At 44.4% G+C, this 17643-nt stretch overlaps 1 protein-coding gene across 1 annotated transcript in view; it reads left to right on the top strand.

Annotated features, from left to right (window-relative positions):
- Positions 1–17643, top strand: part of trpm2 (transient receptor potential cation channel, subfamily M, member 2) — a 41344-nt gene that overhangs the window by 11369 nt on the left and 12332 nt on the right. Inside the window, exons 2-3 of the mRNA XM_082966912.1 lie at positions 1824–2369; positions 16942–17110. Coding sequence (XP_082823038.1) covers positions 1824–2369; positions 16942–17110 — 715 coding nt within the window. The remainder of the gene's footprint in view (positions 1–1823; positions 2370–16941; positions 17111–17643) is intronic.

The following is a 17643-nucleotide window of genomic DNA, read 5'->3' as shown; positions in this document are numbered from 1 at the left end:
CATTCTACAGCCACCCCGGAATGTGTTCAATTCCACACTCCTCAAAAGGCTCATCGCTCCACGTCCTCTGTCATCTCAGGGAGAGGAATTAGTTAGGAAACTGGCCAGTTTCTTTACCTGAATCTCCACTGATCTAGCACGACTGTCTGTCCCAGGCATGGTCTTGGTAATATGGCCCACCGGCCAGGAAGCTCGAGGCAGTTAAGGGTCCACTATCATTACTACTTGGCCAGTGTCCAGGCTGGCCGTTTCTCTCTGCCATTTCCCTCTGTGTTGTAGGCTTGGTAGGTAATCACGAATGAATCGGGCCCAGGAATGGTCAGCCAAGATCTGGCTATGCCGCCACTGGAATCTGCCTATGAGGTTGGTTTCAGCATACATAGCTTGAGGAAGTGAGGCATCTCATCCAGAGCAGGTTTGATGTGACCGGATCTGGGTCAGCGATGTCTGAAGAGAGATATCCCAAGGGTTTGGAGTTCAGTATCCTTTCCACCTTTATCAGGACGGTCTGCAAGACAGTTTCAGTGACAGTTTGGTCCCTCAGGACAACTCGTAAGGCCGTCTTCACAGATTTGATCTCTGGCTCCCATGTTCCTCCAAAATGAGGAGCTCCTGGAGTGATGAATTTGAAGGAGATTTGGTGTTCCATCAGTTGATCCTGGAGCATTGGTTCCATTGCTTGGAAGGCTTCCTCCAACCTGGCTTCTTCTGCCTTGAAGTTTGTGCCCCTGTCAGCCAGGACCTCATAGGGTTTCCCCCGTTGGGAGATAAACCGCCATAGGGCCGTGAGGAAGGCTTCAGTATCCAAACTCTCCAGTAGGCCCAGGTGGACACATCTAGTTGTCAAGCACTGGAATAGATTGCCTCAGCGCTTCTCTACTTGACGACCTAGCTTGATCGTAAAGGGGCCCAAAGCCATCTACTCCTGTTGACCAAAAGGGGGGTTTGAGGAAGCGCAAGCAAGCAGGGGGCAAATCTGCCATTTTGGGCACAGTTGCTCCGACCGCCATCTCTGACATTCTATGCAGGCGTATTGGTGGGGGTTCCTCATCCTCCAGGTATCCAGTACTTCCGCCTCATCTCCCATAGTCTCTCTCTGGCCCTGGGTGGAGAAGCCTCTCATCATAACTCTTGATGAGGAGGCTGGTAATAAGGAGTCTGGAGTCAAGAATAATTGGATGGATAGCATCGGGATCCAAGATTTCTTCTTGGTGTAGCCTCCCTCTGACTCTGATCACTCGGAGTATTTGGTCGTACTCTGGAACAAGAGAGAGAAGACGGCTGTCCTTCGCCACTTCCTTACCTGCTTTCAGAGCTTTTAGCTCCTCAGGGAAGCTGACTGATTGTGCATGCTGGAGGAGTAGTGTCTCTGCCACCATCTGAGGTCTGGTTGGTGGCGGTGATCAGATCCTGCAGTGTTTGGGATTGGGCTAGGTCAGGGAGAGCTGTTGTTGGCTCCGTGCCATGAGCATACTCTGCTCCTTCGGTGCTTGGAGAATTACATCATGCAACACTGTGAGATGGATTTCCTTACAGCGATGGGTTTCCTCAATGTGCAGGTCTCCGTTTTATGGCAACGGGCACACTTGTAACATCGCTGACCTAAAGTTATCCAGGCCTTCAATTGGGGTCGCGTGAGCTTCTGTACCTTGGGGTACAGTGCCCCTTATTATTGCAGTATACTCCTCTGAGCCATTGTACACCGCAGTGTAATTGTAGAAAAGGCCAATCTCAGCAACAGTCTCTGGCGTAAGAAAGGAGTGTGAACGGAAGGAGGGTCATAAAAGGCTGAATCCCACTAAAATCTCACTTAAATAGTGAAGCCGGGGAGGAACCCAGAAGGGAGGAACCCGGAAGGGAGGAACCCAGAAGGGAGGAACCCGGAAGGGAGGAACCCAGAAGGGAGGAACCCGGAAGGGAGGAACCCGGAAGGGAGGAACCCAGAAGGGAGGAACCCGGAAGGGAGGAAGCCGGAAGGGAGGAACCCAGAAGGGAGGAACCCGGAAGGGAGGAACCCAGAAGGGAGGAACCCGGAAGGGAGGAAGCCGGAAGGGAGGAACCCGGAAGGGAGGAACCCGGAAGGGAGGAAGCCGGAAGGGAGGAAGCCGGAAGGGAGGAACCCAGAAGGGAGGAACCCAGAAGGGAGGAACCCAGAAGGGAGGAACCCAGAAGGGAGGAAGCCGGAAGGGAGGAACCCAGAAGGGAGGAACCCAGAAGGGAGGAACCCAGAAGGGAGGAACCCAGAAGGGAGGAAGCCGGAAGGGAGGAACCCAGAAGGGAGGAACCCAGAAGGGAGGAACCCAGGAGGGAGGAACCCAGAAGGGAGGAACCCAGAAGGGAGGAACCCAGGAAGAAGACCTCTCTCAAGAGCAAGAACATCAAATTCCAGCCCTACTGCGCCTATTGCATAGTACATTGGGTTAGATGATTCTACTTTTCTGTACACTGGGTTAGAGGATTAAACTGTACTATATTTGTATTTATTATGGATCCCCATTAGTTCCTGTCAGGGCAGCAACTACTCTTCCTGGGGTTTATTATGGATCCCCATTAGTTCCTGTCAAGGCAGCAGCTACTTTTCCTGGGGTTTATTATGGATCCCCATTAGTTCCTGTCAAGGCAGCAACTACTCTTCCTGGGGTTTATTATGGATCCCCATTAGTTCCTGTCAAAGCAGCAGCTACTCTTCCTGGGGTCAGGCAAAATTAAGGCAGTTATACAATTTTAAAACCATTACAATACATTATTTACAGAATTCACGACACACTGTGCCCTCAGGCCCATACTCCACTACCACATATCTGCAACACAAAATCCATGTGTACGTGTGTGTATTGTCGTGGAAATTCTAATCAAGTAAGGGAGAAGAGACTTTCAATTTCCAAGATGGCGTAGCAGTGCAGACGTGGTTTGTCGTCCTCTCGTTTACTTTTTGTATTTTTTCATCTTTTTTGTGTATATTTCAATTTATTTTCAATCTCTCTCTATTTTTTAATTAAATATACCTTCCGGTAACACGCCTCACTCAATGTGACACGGATCTGCTATTTCTTTTAGAATTTATAGCCATCAGAAGCTAACCAGCTAATTACCTACTAGCTATTTAGTCATTGTTAGCCACTGCTAGCGGCCTTTACCTTCTGCACAGGCACCAACCATTTTTTTAGCCTGGATAATACCAACCAGCCTCGGACTGTTTTTCTCCACTACAACGCCGGATTCCTGCCGTAAACCCTGGACCATTACTCCTGATCATCACAGCTAGCTAGATGCCACTGAGTGACCCTGCCCCGAAGCTAGCCCTGAGCCAGGCCCACCTCCCGGTCTACTCTGCCACCGAGTGACCCAGCCCCGAAGCTAGCCCTGAGCCAGGCCCACTCTGTGATCACCCGGCTACCCAGCCGATGCCTCCCGGACATGGCTACTCCACCGGATACTTGCCGTAAGCTCTGGACCTTTGCAGCGGATCATCGCTGCTAGCTAGCTGCTACCGAGTGGCTATAGTGGCTAATTCCCCTGCCCCGAAGCTAGCACCAGTTAGCCGCGAGCCAGGCGCATCTCCAAGCTAGCAAACAAAATTACTATAACTACAATACCTCTTTCGCCATCTGGCCCGGCCCCTCTGTCGACACGACGTCCCGCCGTACCACCACGACTGGTCCGCAGACGTAATTCCATCCGCTGTGCCCTCAACCGGTCGTTGCCGGACGTCGGAGCAGACGCTTCTCCTTACCCCGGCCTGCTAACTTTAAACGCTGTGTCCCCCGCGTGCTAGCGTAGTAACGACTACCTAACGGCTTCCCTGTTCCATCTATTGCTGTTCACTGGACCCTATGATCACTTGGCTACATAGCTGATGCCTGCTGGACTGTCCATTAATCACGGTACTCCATTCTGTTTATTTTTGTTTATCTGTCGGCCCCAGCCTTCAAACTCAGGCCCTGTGTGTAGTTAACTGACCCTCTCTGCCCATTCATCACCATTTTACCTGTTGTTGTTGTCTTAGCTGATTAGCTGTTGTCTTACCCGTTGTTGTCTTAGCTAGCTCTCCCAATCAACACCTGTGATTGCTTTATGCCTCGCTTTATGTCTCTCTCAAATGTCAATATGCCTTGTATACTGTTGTTTAGGATAGTTACCATTGTTTTAGTTTACAGTGGAGCCCCTAGTCCCAGTCTACATGCTTCAGATTCCTCCTTTGTCCCACCTCCCACATATGCGGTGACCTCACCCAGTATAACCAGCGCGTCCAGAGATGCAACCTCTCTTATCATTACTCAGTGCCTGGGTTTACCTCCACTGTACCTGTACTCTACCATACCCCTGTCTGTACATTATGCCCTGAATCTATTCTACCACGCCCAGAAATCTGCTCCTTTTATTCTCTGTTCCCAACGCACTAGACGACCAGTTCTGATAGCCTTTAGCCGTACCCTTATCCTACTCCTCCTCTGTTCCTCGGGTGATGTGGAGGTTAACCCAGGCCCTGCGTGTCCCCAGGCACCCTCATTTGTTGACTTCTGTAACAGTAAAAGCCTTGGTTTCATGCATGTTAACATCAGAAGCCTCCTCCCTAAGTTTGTTTTACTCACTGCATTAGCACACTCCGCCAATTCCTGATGTCCTTGCCGTGTCTGAATCCTGGCTTAGGAAGGCCACCAAAACATCTGAGATTTCCATACCCAACTACAACATTTTCCGTCAAGATAGAACTGCCAAAGGGGGAGGAGTTGCAATCTACTGCAGAGATAGCTTGCAAAGTTCTGTCATACTTTCCAGGTCTATGCCCAAACAGTTCGAGCTTCTAATTTTTAAAATGAATCTCTCCAGAAATAAGTCTCTCACTGTTGCTGCCTGTTATAGACCCCCTCAGCTCCCAGCTGTGCCCTGGACACCATGTGTGAATTGATTGCCCCTCATCAATCTTCAGAGTTCGTTCTGTTAGGTGACTTAAACTGGGATATGCTTAACACCCCAGCAGTCCTACATTCTAAGCTAGATGCCCTCAATCTCACACAAATTATCAAGAAAACCACCAGGTACAACCCTAAATCCATAAACATGAGCACCCTCATAGATATTATCCTGACCAACTTGCCCTCCAAATACACCTCTGCTGTTTTCAATCAGGATCTCAGCGATCATTGCCTGCATCCGCTATGGGTCTACGGTCAAACGACCACCCATCATCACTGTCAAATGCTCCCTAAAACACTCCAGCGAGCAGGCCTTTCTAATCGACCTGGCACGGGTATCCTGGAAGGATATTGACCTCATCCCGTCAGTTGAGGATGCATGGTCATTCTTTAAAAATATTTTCCTCACCAACTTAAATAAGCATGCCCCTTTCAAAAAATATAGAACTAAACACAGATATAGTCCTTGGTTCACTCCAGACCTGACTGCCCTCGACCAGCACGAAAACATCCTGTGGCGGACTGCACTAGCATCGAATAGTTAAGGCTAGCTTTTTCAAACAGATATTTGCATCCTGTTGCACTAACTCCAAAAAGTTTTGGAACACAGTAAAGTCCATGGAGAACAAGAGCACCTCCTCCCAGCTGCCCACTGCACTGAGGTTAGGTAATACGGTCACCACCAATAAATCCATGATAATCGGAAATTTCAATAAGCATTTCTCTACAGCTGGCCATGCCTTCCTCCTGGCTACCTCAGCCCCAGCCAACAGCCCCCCCCCCCACCCTGCAGCTACTTGGCCGAGCCGCCTCAGCTTCTCCTTCACCCAAATCCAGATAGCAGCTTCTCCTTCACCCAAATCCAGATAGCAGATGTTCTGAAAGAGCTGCAAAACCTGGACCCGTACAAATCAGCTGGGCTAGACAATCTGGACCCTCTCTTTCTAAAACTATCCGCCGCCATTGTTGCAACCCCTATTACCAGTCTGTGCAACCTCTCTTTCATATCGTCTGAGATCCCAAAGATTGGAAAGCTGCCGCGATCATCCCCCTCTTCAAAGTGGGTGACACTCTAGACCCAAACTGTTAAAGACCTGCCTCTCTAAAGTCTTCGAAAGCCAAGTTAATAAACAGATCACTGACCATTTCGAATCCCACCGTACCTTCTCCGCTGTGCAATCCGGTTTCCCGAGCTGGTCATGGGTGCACCTCAGCCACGCTCAAGGTACTAAACGATATCATAACCGCCATCGATAAAAGACAGAACTGTGCAGCCGTCTTCATCGACCTGGCCAATGCTTTCGACTCTGTCAATCACCGTATTCTTATCGGCAGACTCAACAGCCTTGGTTTCTCAAATGACTGCCTCGCCTGGTTCACCAACTACTTCTCTGATAGAGAACAATGTGTCAAATCGGAGGGCCTGTTGTCCGGACCTCTGGCAGTCTCTATGGGGGTGCCACAGGGTTCAATTCTCGGGCCGACTCTTTTCTCTGTATATATCAATGATGTCACTCTTGCTGCTGGTGATTCCCTGATCCACCTCTACGCAGACGACACCATTCTGTATACATCTGGCCCTTCTTTGGACACTGTGCTAACTAACCTCCAAACGAGCTTCGATGCCATACAACACTCCTTCCGTGGCCTCCAACTGCTCTTAAACGCTAGTAAACCAAATGCATGCTCTTCAACAGGGCACCCGCCCGCCCGACTAGCATCACTACCCTGGACGGTTCTGACCTAGAATATGTGGACAACTACAAATACCTAGGTGTCTGGCTAGACTGTAAACTCTCCTTCCAGACTCACATTAAGCATCTCCAATCCAAAATTAAATCTAGAATCGGCTTCCTATTTCACAACAATGCCTCAGTTTAGTCACATGATTTCTTAATTTGCAATAAGCTTGCCAATTGGTTGTGCAGCCAGACCTATTTGCCATTCCTTTTGCCTCAACCCTCTCAACCATACCATTTTTCAATTCCTCATCAATCCACAGGGATTTAACAGTTTTTGCAGTCATTTTCTTAATGGGTGCTTATTAGAGCAACTGGAATAAGTGTCACGTCCTCACCATAGAAAGCTGTTATTTTCTATGGTAGAGTAGGTCAGGGCGTGACGGGGTTTTTTCTAGTTTAGATTTTCTATGTTTCTATGTTATGTTCTAGTTTTGTATTTCTATGTTGGGTTTTTGTTTGGGATGATCTCCAATTAGAGGCAGCTGGTCATCGTTGTCTCTAATTGGAGATCATACTTAAGTAGGTGTTTTTCCCACCTGGGTTTGTGGGAGATTGGTTTTTGAGTACGTGTATGTTAACTCTGCGTCACAGTTTGTTGTTTTTGTTCATTCAGTTTATTTATATGTATGGCATAGTTTCACAGTGTAAATAAAATGTGGAACGACACACACGCTGCCCTTTGGTCCGCTCCTCCTTTCGACAACCGTGACAATAAGCAATTTCATAAATGTGTCCAGTGCAGTGTCTGTTTGCTCCTCATTACACACCACGGACCAACAGATATTCTTTACATCAATAACATAGGAATCACTACAAAACGTCATGTATGACCTTTTTCTTGAGTGGGCAGCTTGGTCATTGGTAAAAAATAGAAAAGTGTGGAGGGCCTAGAGAGCTACCCTACTTTACATGTTTGACATTAGAGACGCTTCCATTAAAGAAAACCCTTTTAGTTCTATCTGATAGATAGCTCTGAATCCACAATATGGCAGAGGTTGAAAAGCCATAGCACTTTTTTCAACAACTGGCTATGGTCAATAATATCAAAGGCTGCACTGAAATCTAACAGTACAGCTCCCACAATCTTCTCATTATCAATTTCTTTCAACCAATCATCAGTCATTTGTGTCAGTGCAGTACATGTTGAGTGCCCTTCTCTATAAGCATGCTGAAAGTCTGTTGTTAATTTGTTTACAGAGAAATAGCATTGTATTTGGTCAATTTTTTCCAACAGTTTGCTAAGAGCTGGCAGCAAGCTGATAGGTCTGCTGTTAGAACCAGTAAAGGCTGCTTTACCACTCTCTTGGGGAGTTGAATGACTTTGGCTTCCCTCCAGGTCTGAGGACAAAGACTTTCCTCTAGGCTCAGATTAAAGATATGACAGATAGGAGTGGCTATAGAGTCAGCCACCATCCTCAGTAGCTTTCCTTCTAAGTTGTCAATGCCAGGAGGTTTGTCATTATTGATCGTTAACGATCATTTTCCCACCTCTCCCACACTAACTTTACAAAATTCAAACTTGCAATGCTTTTCTTTCATTATTTGTTTTTTATGCATGAATATAATTGCTCACTGTTCGTCGTGGGCATTTCCTGCCTATAAGTCTAACTATGAAACTATTACCATATAAGGCCTAACTATGAAACTATTACCATATAAGGCCTAACTATGAAACTATTACCATATAAGGCCTAACTATGAAACTATTACCATATAAGGCCTAACTATGAAACTATTACCATATAAGGCCTAACTATGAAACTATTACCATATAAGGCCTAACTATGAAACTATTACCATATAAGGCCTAACTATGAAACTATTACCATATAAGGCCTAACTATGAAACTATTACCATATAAGGCCTAACTATGAAACTATTACCATATAAGGCCTAACTATGAAACTATTACCATATAAGGCCTAACTATGAAACTATTACCATATAAGGCCTAACTATGAAACTATTACCATATAAGGCCTAACTATGAAACTATTACCATATAAGGCCTAACTATGAAACTATTACCATATAAGGCCTAACTATGAAACTATTACCATATAAGGCCTAACTATGAAACTATTACCATATAAGGCCTAACTATGAAACTATTACCATATAAGGCCTAACTATGAAACTATTACCATATAAGGCCTAACTATGATACCAAGTAGTAGGACAAAATGAGTATCATAACAGATATGGACAATTTTATGGATACGATTTTGAGCTCAGTATTTTTTGTAATTATCTGTAATCGGGGACAAAACCCATTTGCAGGTGCCATCACACATCTTTCTCATGTCAGTCAGTCAAGTGAGGTGCTAAGTGGTCTAAATAACTCAATTGGCTAGTTTGCTTGTCTATAAGAGAAGGGCGGGCTATACATTGATCCTGCTGCTCTGATTGGATAGAGTGAAGCTTTTTTTTCTCCGTCCACTCACTTCATAATTTCACCCAATCACTTTTCCTCGCATGTTTTTGGTCTGATCATTTAGAATGCTACTATGATAAATCACATGGTGAGGATGTTTGCTATCAAGCTATCACTGTGCATAATATCTAACAAGCGAGGCAAGGGTAGGGAACAAAACATTTTAACGCTGATACGCAATCTGACTGAGTGACAGCAAACTTGGCTGCCCTCTGCAAGTTGAGGACACACAGACACATACACACCCCTCCCTGCGCTCCTCCTAATCTGCAGCTTTTTTTTGCAGTGAAAACATGCAGGGAGGTATTTTGCGAACATATACTTAGGCATATTAAAAGACTTTAGTTTTTTTCCGATCATGAGCATCATCCGATCTGATCTGACTATCATCTGTCAATTTACGGATACGATTACGAGTATAGCCATGTCGCCACACCCCTAATGTTAACGTGTTTAAAGGTCTTACTCACAACGGTTATGGAGAGCAAGATCGCACAGGAGTCCAGAACAGCTAGTGCTCTCATGCGTGGTTCAGTGTTGTTTGCCTCGAAGCGAGCATAGAATGCATTTAGTTCATCTAGGACGTTTGCATCACTGGGCAACTCACTGCTGGGTTTCCCTTTGTAATCTGTACTAATCTCCAAACCCTGCCACATCCGACAAGCATCTGAGCCGCTGTAGTAGGACTCTATCTTAGTCCATGTCCGTTGCTTGAAAGCGGCAGCTCGGTCACTGTGGGGACGTCGTTGTTGATGCACTTATTGATGAAGTCTGTAACTGATGCGGTAAACTCCTCAATGTTATCAGATGAATCCCTGAACATATTCCAGTCTGTGCTAGCAAAGCAGTCTTGTAGCTTAGCATCCACTTCGTTGGACCTCTTCCGTACTTGAGTGTACTGAGTTCGTCACTGGTACTTCCTGTTTTGAGTTTTTGCTTATAAACAAAATAAAATAAAATTGTATTTGTCACATGCTCTGAGTATGCTTACTTACAAGCCCTTAACCAACAATGCAGTTCAAGAAATATTTAATAAAAGATTGACTAAATAAACTAAAGTAAATATAGTAAAAATAAAATGAACACAATAACAAGGATATATACAGGGGGTACCGGTACCGAGGCAATGTGCAGGGGTACAGCTTAGTGGAGTTATTTTGTACAGTAGGTAGGGGTAAAGTGACTATGCATAAATAATAAACAGCAAGTAGCAGCAATGTAAAAAGAAAGAGGGGGGGAGCGTCAATGTAAATAGTCTGGGTGGCCATTTGATTAATTGTTCAGCAGTCTTATAGCTTGGGGGTAGAAGCTGTTAAAACCTGTTGGGGATAGGGGGCAGTATTTGCACGGCCGGATAAAAAACAGACCCGATTTAATCTGGTTACTACTCCTGCCCAGTAACTAGAATATGCATATAATTAGTAGATTTGGATAGAAAACACTCTAAAGTTTCTAAAACTGTTTGAATGGTGTCTGTGAGTATAACAGAACTCATATGGCAGGCCAAAACCTGAGAAGATTCCATGCAGGAAGTGGAAATCTGATTTGTGGAATCACCTTCAACACTTTGCCTATGAAACACACTGTGAGTTAGGATTCATTTAGCACTTCCTAAGGCTTCCACTAGATGTCAACAGTCTTTACAAAGTGGTTTGAGTGTTCTCCTGTAAAAACTGACCAATCGAGAGGCCTGGAAAGTTGGTCATGGGCGGATGGCCATGTCTACTATGACGCGCATGCGTGTGGGGACCCTTTCTTTCCGAAACGTTTTATAAGACAATGCAATCGTCCGCCTTGAATATTATTGAAGTTCTGATTGAAAAAGGCCCTAAAGATTTATGTTATACAACGTTTGACATGTTTGAACGAACGTAAATCTATATATTTTTTCTCTTTCGTGGCGACAAGTCCCGCGGGCTTCGGTACATTTTGAGTAGCCTACAGAACGCGCTAACAAGAAGGAGCTATTGGGACATAAATTATTAAGTTTTTCGAACAAAACTACATTTGTTGTGGACCTGGGATTCCTGGAAGTGCCTTCTGATGAAGATAATCAAAGGTAAGTGAATATTTACAATAGTATATTTGATTTTAGATGGTTCCAAGATGGGGCTAACCTGTATCGCCTAGCCTATTTTTGTTAGCATAGCACCTCGTTTATAGCAAAGTGTGATTTCCCAGTAAAGTTATTTTGAAATCTGGAAATGTGGTTGCATTCACGAAATATTAATCTATAATTCTTTGAATGACAATATTATCATTTACCAATGTTTTCGAATAGTAATTTTGTAAATTGTAGCGCTGGTTCACCGGCAGCATTTGAGGGAAAATATTTTCTGAATTTCACCGCCACTGTAAAATGCTGTTTTTGGATATAAATATGAACTTGATAGAACAAAAAATGCATGTATTGTCTAACATAATGTCCTAGGAGTGTCATCTGATGAAGATTGTCAAAGGTTAGTGCATCATTTTAGCTGGTTTTCTGCTTTTGGTGACGCCTGTCTTTGAATTGACAAAACATTACACACAGCTATTTTCAATGTACTGTCCTAACATAATCTAACTTTATGCTTTCGCCGTAAAGCCTTTTTGAAATCGGACAACATGGTTAGATTAAGGAGATGTTTATCTTTCAAAGGGTGTAAGATAGTTGATTATTTGAGAAATTTCAATTATTTGATATATTCTGTTTTGAATTTCGCTTGTTGTATCTTGTCAAGCAATCCCGTTAACGGGATCCGAACGGGAAGGGGTATCCCCAACAGGTTTTAAGGGGCCATTTTTGGTCCTAGACTTGGTGCTCCGGTACCGCTTGCCGTGCGGTAGCAGAGAGAACAGTCTATGACTTTGGTGACAGGAAGCAGGAGGAGGGATTCGTGGTCTGCAATTTACCATGTGTTCTAGTTCAGGTGAGCAAAAGCTGGATACTTCCTTCACGCTTGAAGCAGCGCACCAGTTGTTTACAAGAGGCACGCCCCTCCCCTTTGGTTTTACCGGAGTTCGCTGTCCGATCGTTTCGAAGTATGAAGAGTTTTATGTCCATATCGTCCGTCAGTAGGCTTGGGCGGTATTCAGATTGTCATACCTTCATACCGACCTTACTGGGATATTCGGTAATACTGGCACTGAATGAAAGGAACGCTGTTTTCAAACCCTACTGATGCTCTGCAATCTGAAGATTAGCAATGCTAACAAGTACATGTAATTCCCATAGAGAATGCTAACTAAATGCTAATGAGGACATTGCGAACATTTTTACAGTTTCTGACCTAAACAAGTAACTCCACAACGCTTCTCCCAGGTTGCTGCATGAACAAAACACAACGCTTCTCCCAGGTTGCTGCATGAACAAAACACAACGCTTCTCCCAGTTTGCTGCATGAACAAAACAAAACGCTTCTCCCAGTTTGCTGCATGAACAAAACAAAACGCTTCTCCCAGTTTGCTGCATGAACAAAACAAAACGCTTCTCCCAGTTTGCTGCATGAACAAAACACAACGCTTCTCCCAGGTTGCTGCATGAACAAAACACAACGCTTCTCCCAGGTTGCTGCATGAACAAAACACAACGCTTCTCCCAGGTTGCTGCATGAACAAAACAAAACGCTTCTCCCAGGTTGCTGCATGAACAAAACACAACGCTTCTCCCAGGTTGCTGCATGAACAAAACACAACGCTTCTCCCAGGTTGCTGCATGAACAAAACAAAACGCTTCTCCCAGGTTGCTGCATGAACAAAACACAACGCTTCTCCCAGTTTGCTGCATGAACAAAACAAAACGCTTCTCCCAGGTTGCTGCATGAACAAAACACAACGCTTCTCCCAGGTTGCTGCATGAACAAAACAAAACGCTTCTCCCAGGTTGCTGCATGAACAAAACACAACGCTTCTCCCAGGTTGCTGCATGAACAAAACACAACGCTTCTCCCAGGTTGCTGCATGAACAAAACACAACGCTTCTCCCAGGTTGCTGCATGAACAAAACACAACGCTTCTCCCAGGTTGCTGCATGAACAAAACACAACGCTTCTCCCAGTTTGCTGCATGAACAAAACACAACGCTTCTCCCAGTTTGCTGCATGAACAAAACAAAACGCTTCTCCCAGTTTGCTGCATGAACAAAACAAAACGCTTCTCCCAGTTTGCTGCATGAACAAAACACAACGCTTCTCCCAGTTTGCTGCATGAACAAAACAAAACGCTTCTCCCAGTTTGCTGCATCAACAAAACAAAACGCTTCTCCCAGTTTGCTGCATGAACAAAACAAAACGCTTCTCCCAGTTTGCTGCATGAACAAAACAAAACGCTTCTCCCAGTTTGCTGCATGAACAAAACAAAACGCTTCTCCCAGTTTGCTGCATGAACAAAACAAAACGCTTCTCCCAGTTTGCTGCATGAACAAAACAAAACGCTTCTCCCAGTTTGCTGCATGAACAAAACAAAACGCTTCTCCCAGTTTGCTGCATGAACAAAACAAAACGCTTCTCCCAGTTTGCTGCATGAACAAAACAAAACGCTTCTCCCAGTTTGCTGCATGAACAAAACAAAACGCTTCTCCCAGTTTGCTGCATGAACAAAACAAAACGCTTCTCCCAGTTTGCTGCATGAACAAAACAAAACGCTTCTCCCAGTTTGCTGCATGAACAAAACAAAACGCTTCTCCCAGTTTGCTGCATGAACAAAACAAAACGCTTCTCCCAGTTTGCTGCATGAACAAAACAAAACGCTTCTCCCAGTTTGCTGCATGAACAAAACAAAACGCTTCTCCCAGTTTGCTGCATGAACAAAACAAAACGCTTCTCCCTGTTTGCTGCATGAACAAAACAAAACGCTTCTCCCTGTTTGCTGCATGAACAAAACAAAACGCTTCTCCCAGTTTGCTGCATGAACAAAACAAAACGCTTCTCCCAGTTTGCTGCATGAACAAAACAAAACGCTTCTCCCAGTTTGCTGCATGAACAAAACAAAACGCTTCTCCCAGTTTGCTGCATGAACAAAACAAAACGCTTCTCCCAGTTTGCTGCATGAACAAAACACAACGCTTCTCCCAGTTTGCTGCATGAACAAAACAAAACGCTTCTCCCAGTTTGCTGCATGAACAAAACAAAACGCTTCTCCCAGTTTGCTGCATGAACAAAACACAACGCTTCTCCCAGTTTGCTGCATGAACAAAACAAAACGCTTCTCCCAGTTTGCTGCATGAACAAAACAAAACGCTTCTCCCAGTTTGCTGCGTGAACAAAACACATATTAGACAGCAAGGCTCTTGATCCAGGATGGGATTATCTGCTGTTACCAAGCGAATGCTTGATTTTTAGAAGAAGCTAACCACTTAGATGTATAACTAGCTACTAAAATAGCATACCAAATGCACAACTGCAGAGAATTTAGCACATTTTAGACAGCTAACATAATAGTTATAATATATCTAGCTGGCAAACATTTATTTGTGAATTCCTTACTGTGACTAGATCACCTGGCGCATGTGAACAGCAGTGAGTGACACACAAGGCTCCAGTCTCTAGGTGTTGTATGCTTGTAAACAAACACTGGGGACTACTGTAACCTTCATAATAATGTGACAGGTGAAATGAAGAAAGCAATTTTTTTTTATTATCTCCTAACGTATTGCACAAGTTGACTGCGGGTATTTATTTAAAAAGTAACTACAAATATTACAATTTATTAAAAACTTCAAAGAAAACGGTATTGATAAACCATCCCGTGGCTTTTCCCAAATACCCTGATATATGGTATACCGCCCAATGTAACGGCCGTCGTATGGAGTAGACCAAGGCGCAGCGGGTTGAGTGCTCATATTAAACTTTTATTGAACACTTAATAACAAAACATGAAAAAGAACGACGGCTTGACAGTCTTGCAGGCTAAACACAGCAGTGCAAAAACAACTTCCCACAAACCACAGGTGAAAAAAGGGCTACCTAAGTATGACTCCCAATCAGCAACAACAATGTACAGCTGTCCCTGATTGAGAGCCATACCAGGCCAACAAAGAAATAGACAACCTAGAAAATCATAGAAATACAAAACCAGAACAATACCCCAAAACCCCAGAACGCATAAAACAAACACCCCTCTTACATAAGTACATATCCCAACAAACCCCGAACCACATAAAACAAATACCCCCCTGCCACGTCCTGACCAAACTACAATAACAAATAACCCCTTTATACTGGTCAGGACGTGACACCCAAGCCTATCCGTCAGCCAAGTTTCTGGAAAGCATAGAATATCACAGCTTTTCATGTCCTGTTGGTAGGAAACTCTCAAACAGAGATCGTCCATCTTGTTCTAAAGTAACTGGACATTTGCCAATAAAAAGAAGGGGAGTGCCGAAAATGTTCTCTATGTCTGAGTCTAACAAATACGCCAGCCCTTCTCTTCCGTCTTCCCTTGCGGCGCTTGGGTAGCCTTAACAAAGGACTGGGTTCCCGGTTTAAACAAGGAAAGAGCTGAGTCGGAGTTGAAGTAAGAGCTAAAATCGAGGACGAAGTCGAGGTTATTTGCTGTTGTCCTTGGTCGTCATAGGTGATGATGTTGGGAGCTTGATGTGCAAAGAAAGTCAGGATAAACGAGAAAAAATACACAAGATAGCAAATTCAGGGTGGAGCACGTTCTAATGACTGGTTCTCTAATGACTGGTTCTCTAATGACTGGTTCTATAATGACTGGTTCTATAATGACTGGTTCCCTAATGACAGGTTCTATAATGACTGGTTCTATAATGACTGGTTCTCTAATGACTGGTTCTATAATGACTGGTTCTGTAATGACTGGTTCTGTAATGACTGGTTCTGTAATGACTGGTTCTGTAATGACTGGTTCTATAATGACTGGTTCTCTAATGACTGGTTCTCTAATGACTGGTTCTCTAATGACTGGTTCTCTAATGACAGGTTCTATAATGACTGGTTCTATAATGACTGGTTCTATAATGACTGGTTCTCTAATGACTGGTTCTATAATGACTGGTTCTGTAATGACTGGTTCTATAATGACTGGTTCTCTAATGACTGGTTCTCTAATGACTGGTTCTATAATGACTGGTTCTGTAATGACTGGTTCTATAATGACTGGTTCTATAATGACTGGTTCTATAATGACTGGTTCTGTAATGACTGGTTCTATAATGACTGGTTCTATAATGACTGGTTCTCTAATGACTGGTTCTATATTGACTGTTTTTTTAATGACTGTTTATCTGGAGACTCTCCTCCCTCACTAGCTTTAAGCACCAGCTGTCAGAGCAGATCACTGCACCTGTACATAGCCCATCTATAAATAGCCCATCTATCTACCTCATCCCCATACTGTATTTATTTATTTATCTTGCTCCTTTGCACCCCAGTATCTCTACTTGCACATTCATCTTCTGCACATTCTACCATTCCAGTGTTTAATTGCTATATTGTAATTACCTCGCCACTATGGCCTATTTATTGCCTTACGTCCCTTATCCTACCTCATTTGCACTCACTGTATATAGACTTTTTCTACTGTATTATTGACTGTATGTTTGTTTGTCCCATGTGTAACTCTGTGTTGTTGTTTGTGTCACACTGTTTTGCTTTATCTTGACCAGGTCACAGTTGTAAATGAGAACTTGTTCTCAACTGGCCTGCCTGGTTAAATAAAGGACTTGTTCTCAGCTGGTCGACCTGGTTAAATTAAGGACTTGTTCTCAGCTGGTCTACCTGGTTAAATAAAGGACTTGTTCTCAGCTGGTCTACCTGGTTAAATAAAGGTGAAATATTTAATTTAAAAAAAATCTAATGACTTGTTCTCAAATGACTTTTTTTTTTTACTGTTTGTCTGCCACAGTAACGGGATCTGTAAGTGTGGTTACCAGAGGATTCACCATGTTGATGCCTCTATCAAACCTGAGAACTACCTGGGAGAGACTTGGGACAGGGACAGACACGTACAGGAGCTCCCTACTGATGCTTATGGAGACATCTGGTTTGGTGGCCTTGGACAGAAGATTGGCAAGGTATAAATATCTCCATTTCTGTCAAATTCTTGTTCATATTTATTCATTGTGTTCTTTTGTGTGTTAATATATGGATGTGTGTGTACCTGTCTGTCTGTCTGTCTGTCTGTCTGTCTGTCTGTCTGTCTGTCTGTCTGTCTGTCTGTCTGTCTGTCTGTCTGTCTGTCTGTCTGTGTCTGTCTGCCTGCCTGTCTGCCTGTCTGTCTGTGTCTGTCTGTCTGTCTGCCTGCCTGCCTGTCTGTCTGTCTGTCTGTCTGTCTGTCTGTCTGTCTGTCTGTCTGTCTGTCTGCCTGCCTGTCTGCCTGCCTGTCTGTCTGTGTCTGTCTGTCTGTCTGCCTGCCTGCCTGTCTGTCTGCCTGCCTGCCTGCCTGTGTCTGTCTGCCTGCCTGCCTGTGTCTGTCTGCCTGCCTGCCTGCCTGCCTGCCTGTCTGTGTCTGTCTGCCTGTCTGTCTGTGTCTGTCTGCCTGCCTGCCTGTCTACGTCTGTCTGCCTGCCTGTCTGTCTGTCTGTCTGCCTGCCTGCCTGTCTGCCTG

Source organism: Salmo salar, chromosome 21, assembly GCF_965601325.2.
Source record: "Salmo salar chromosome 21, fSalSal1, whole genome shotgun sequence".
NCBI classification, from domain to species: Eukaryota; Metazoa; Chordata; class Actinopteri; order Salmoniformes; family Salmonidae; genus Salmo; species Salmo salar.
The sequence above is the reverse complement of the archived record's forward strand: the minus strand, read 5'-3'. Positions and strand labels throughout refer to the sequence as shown.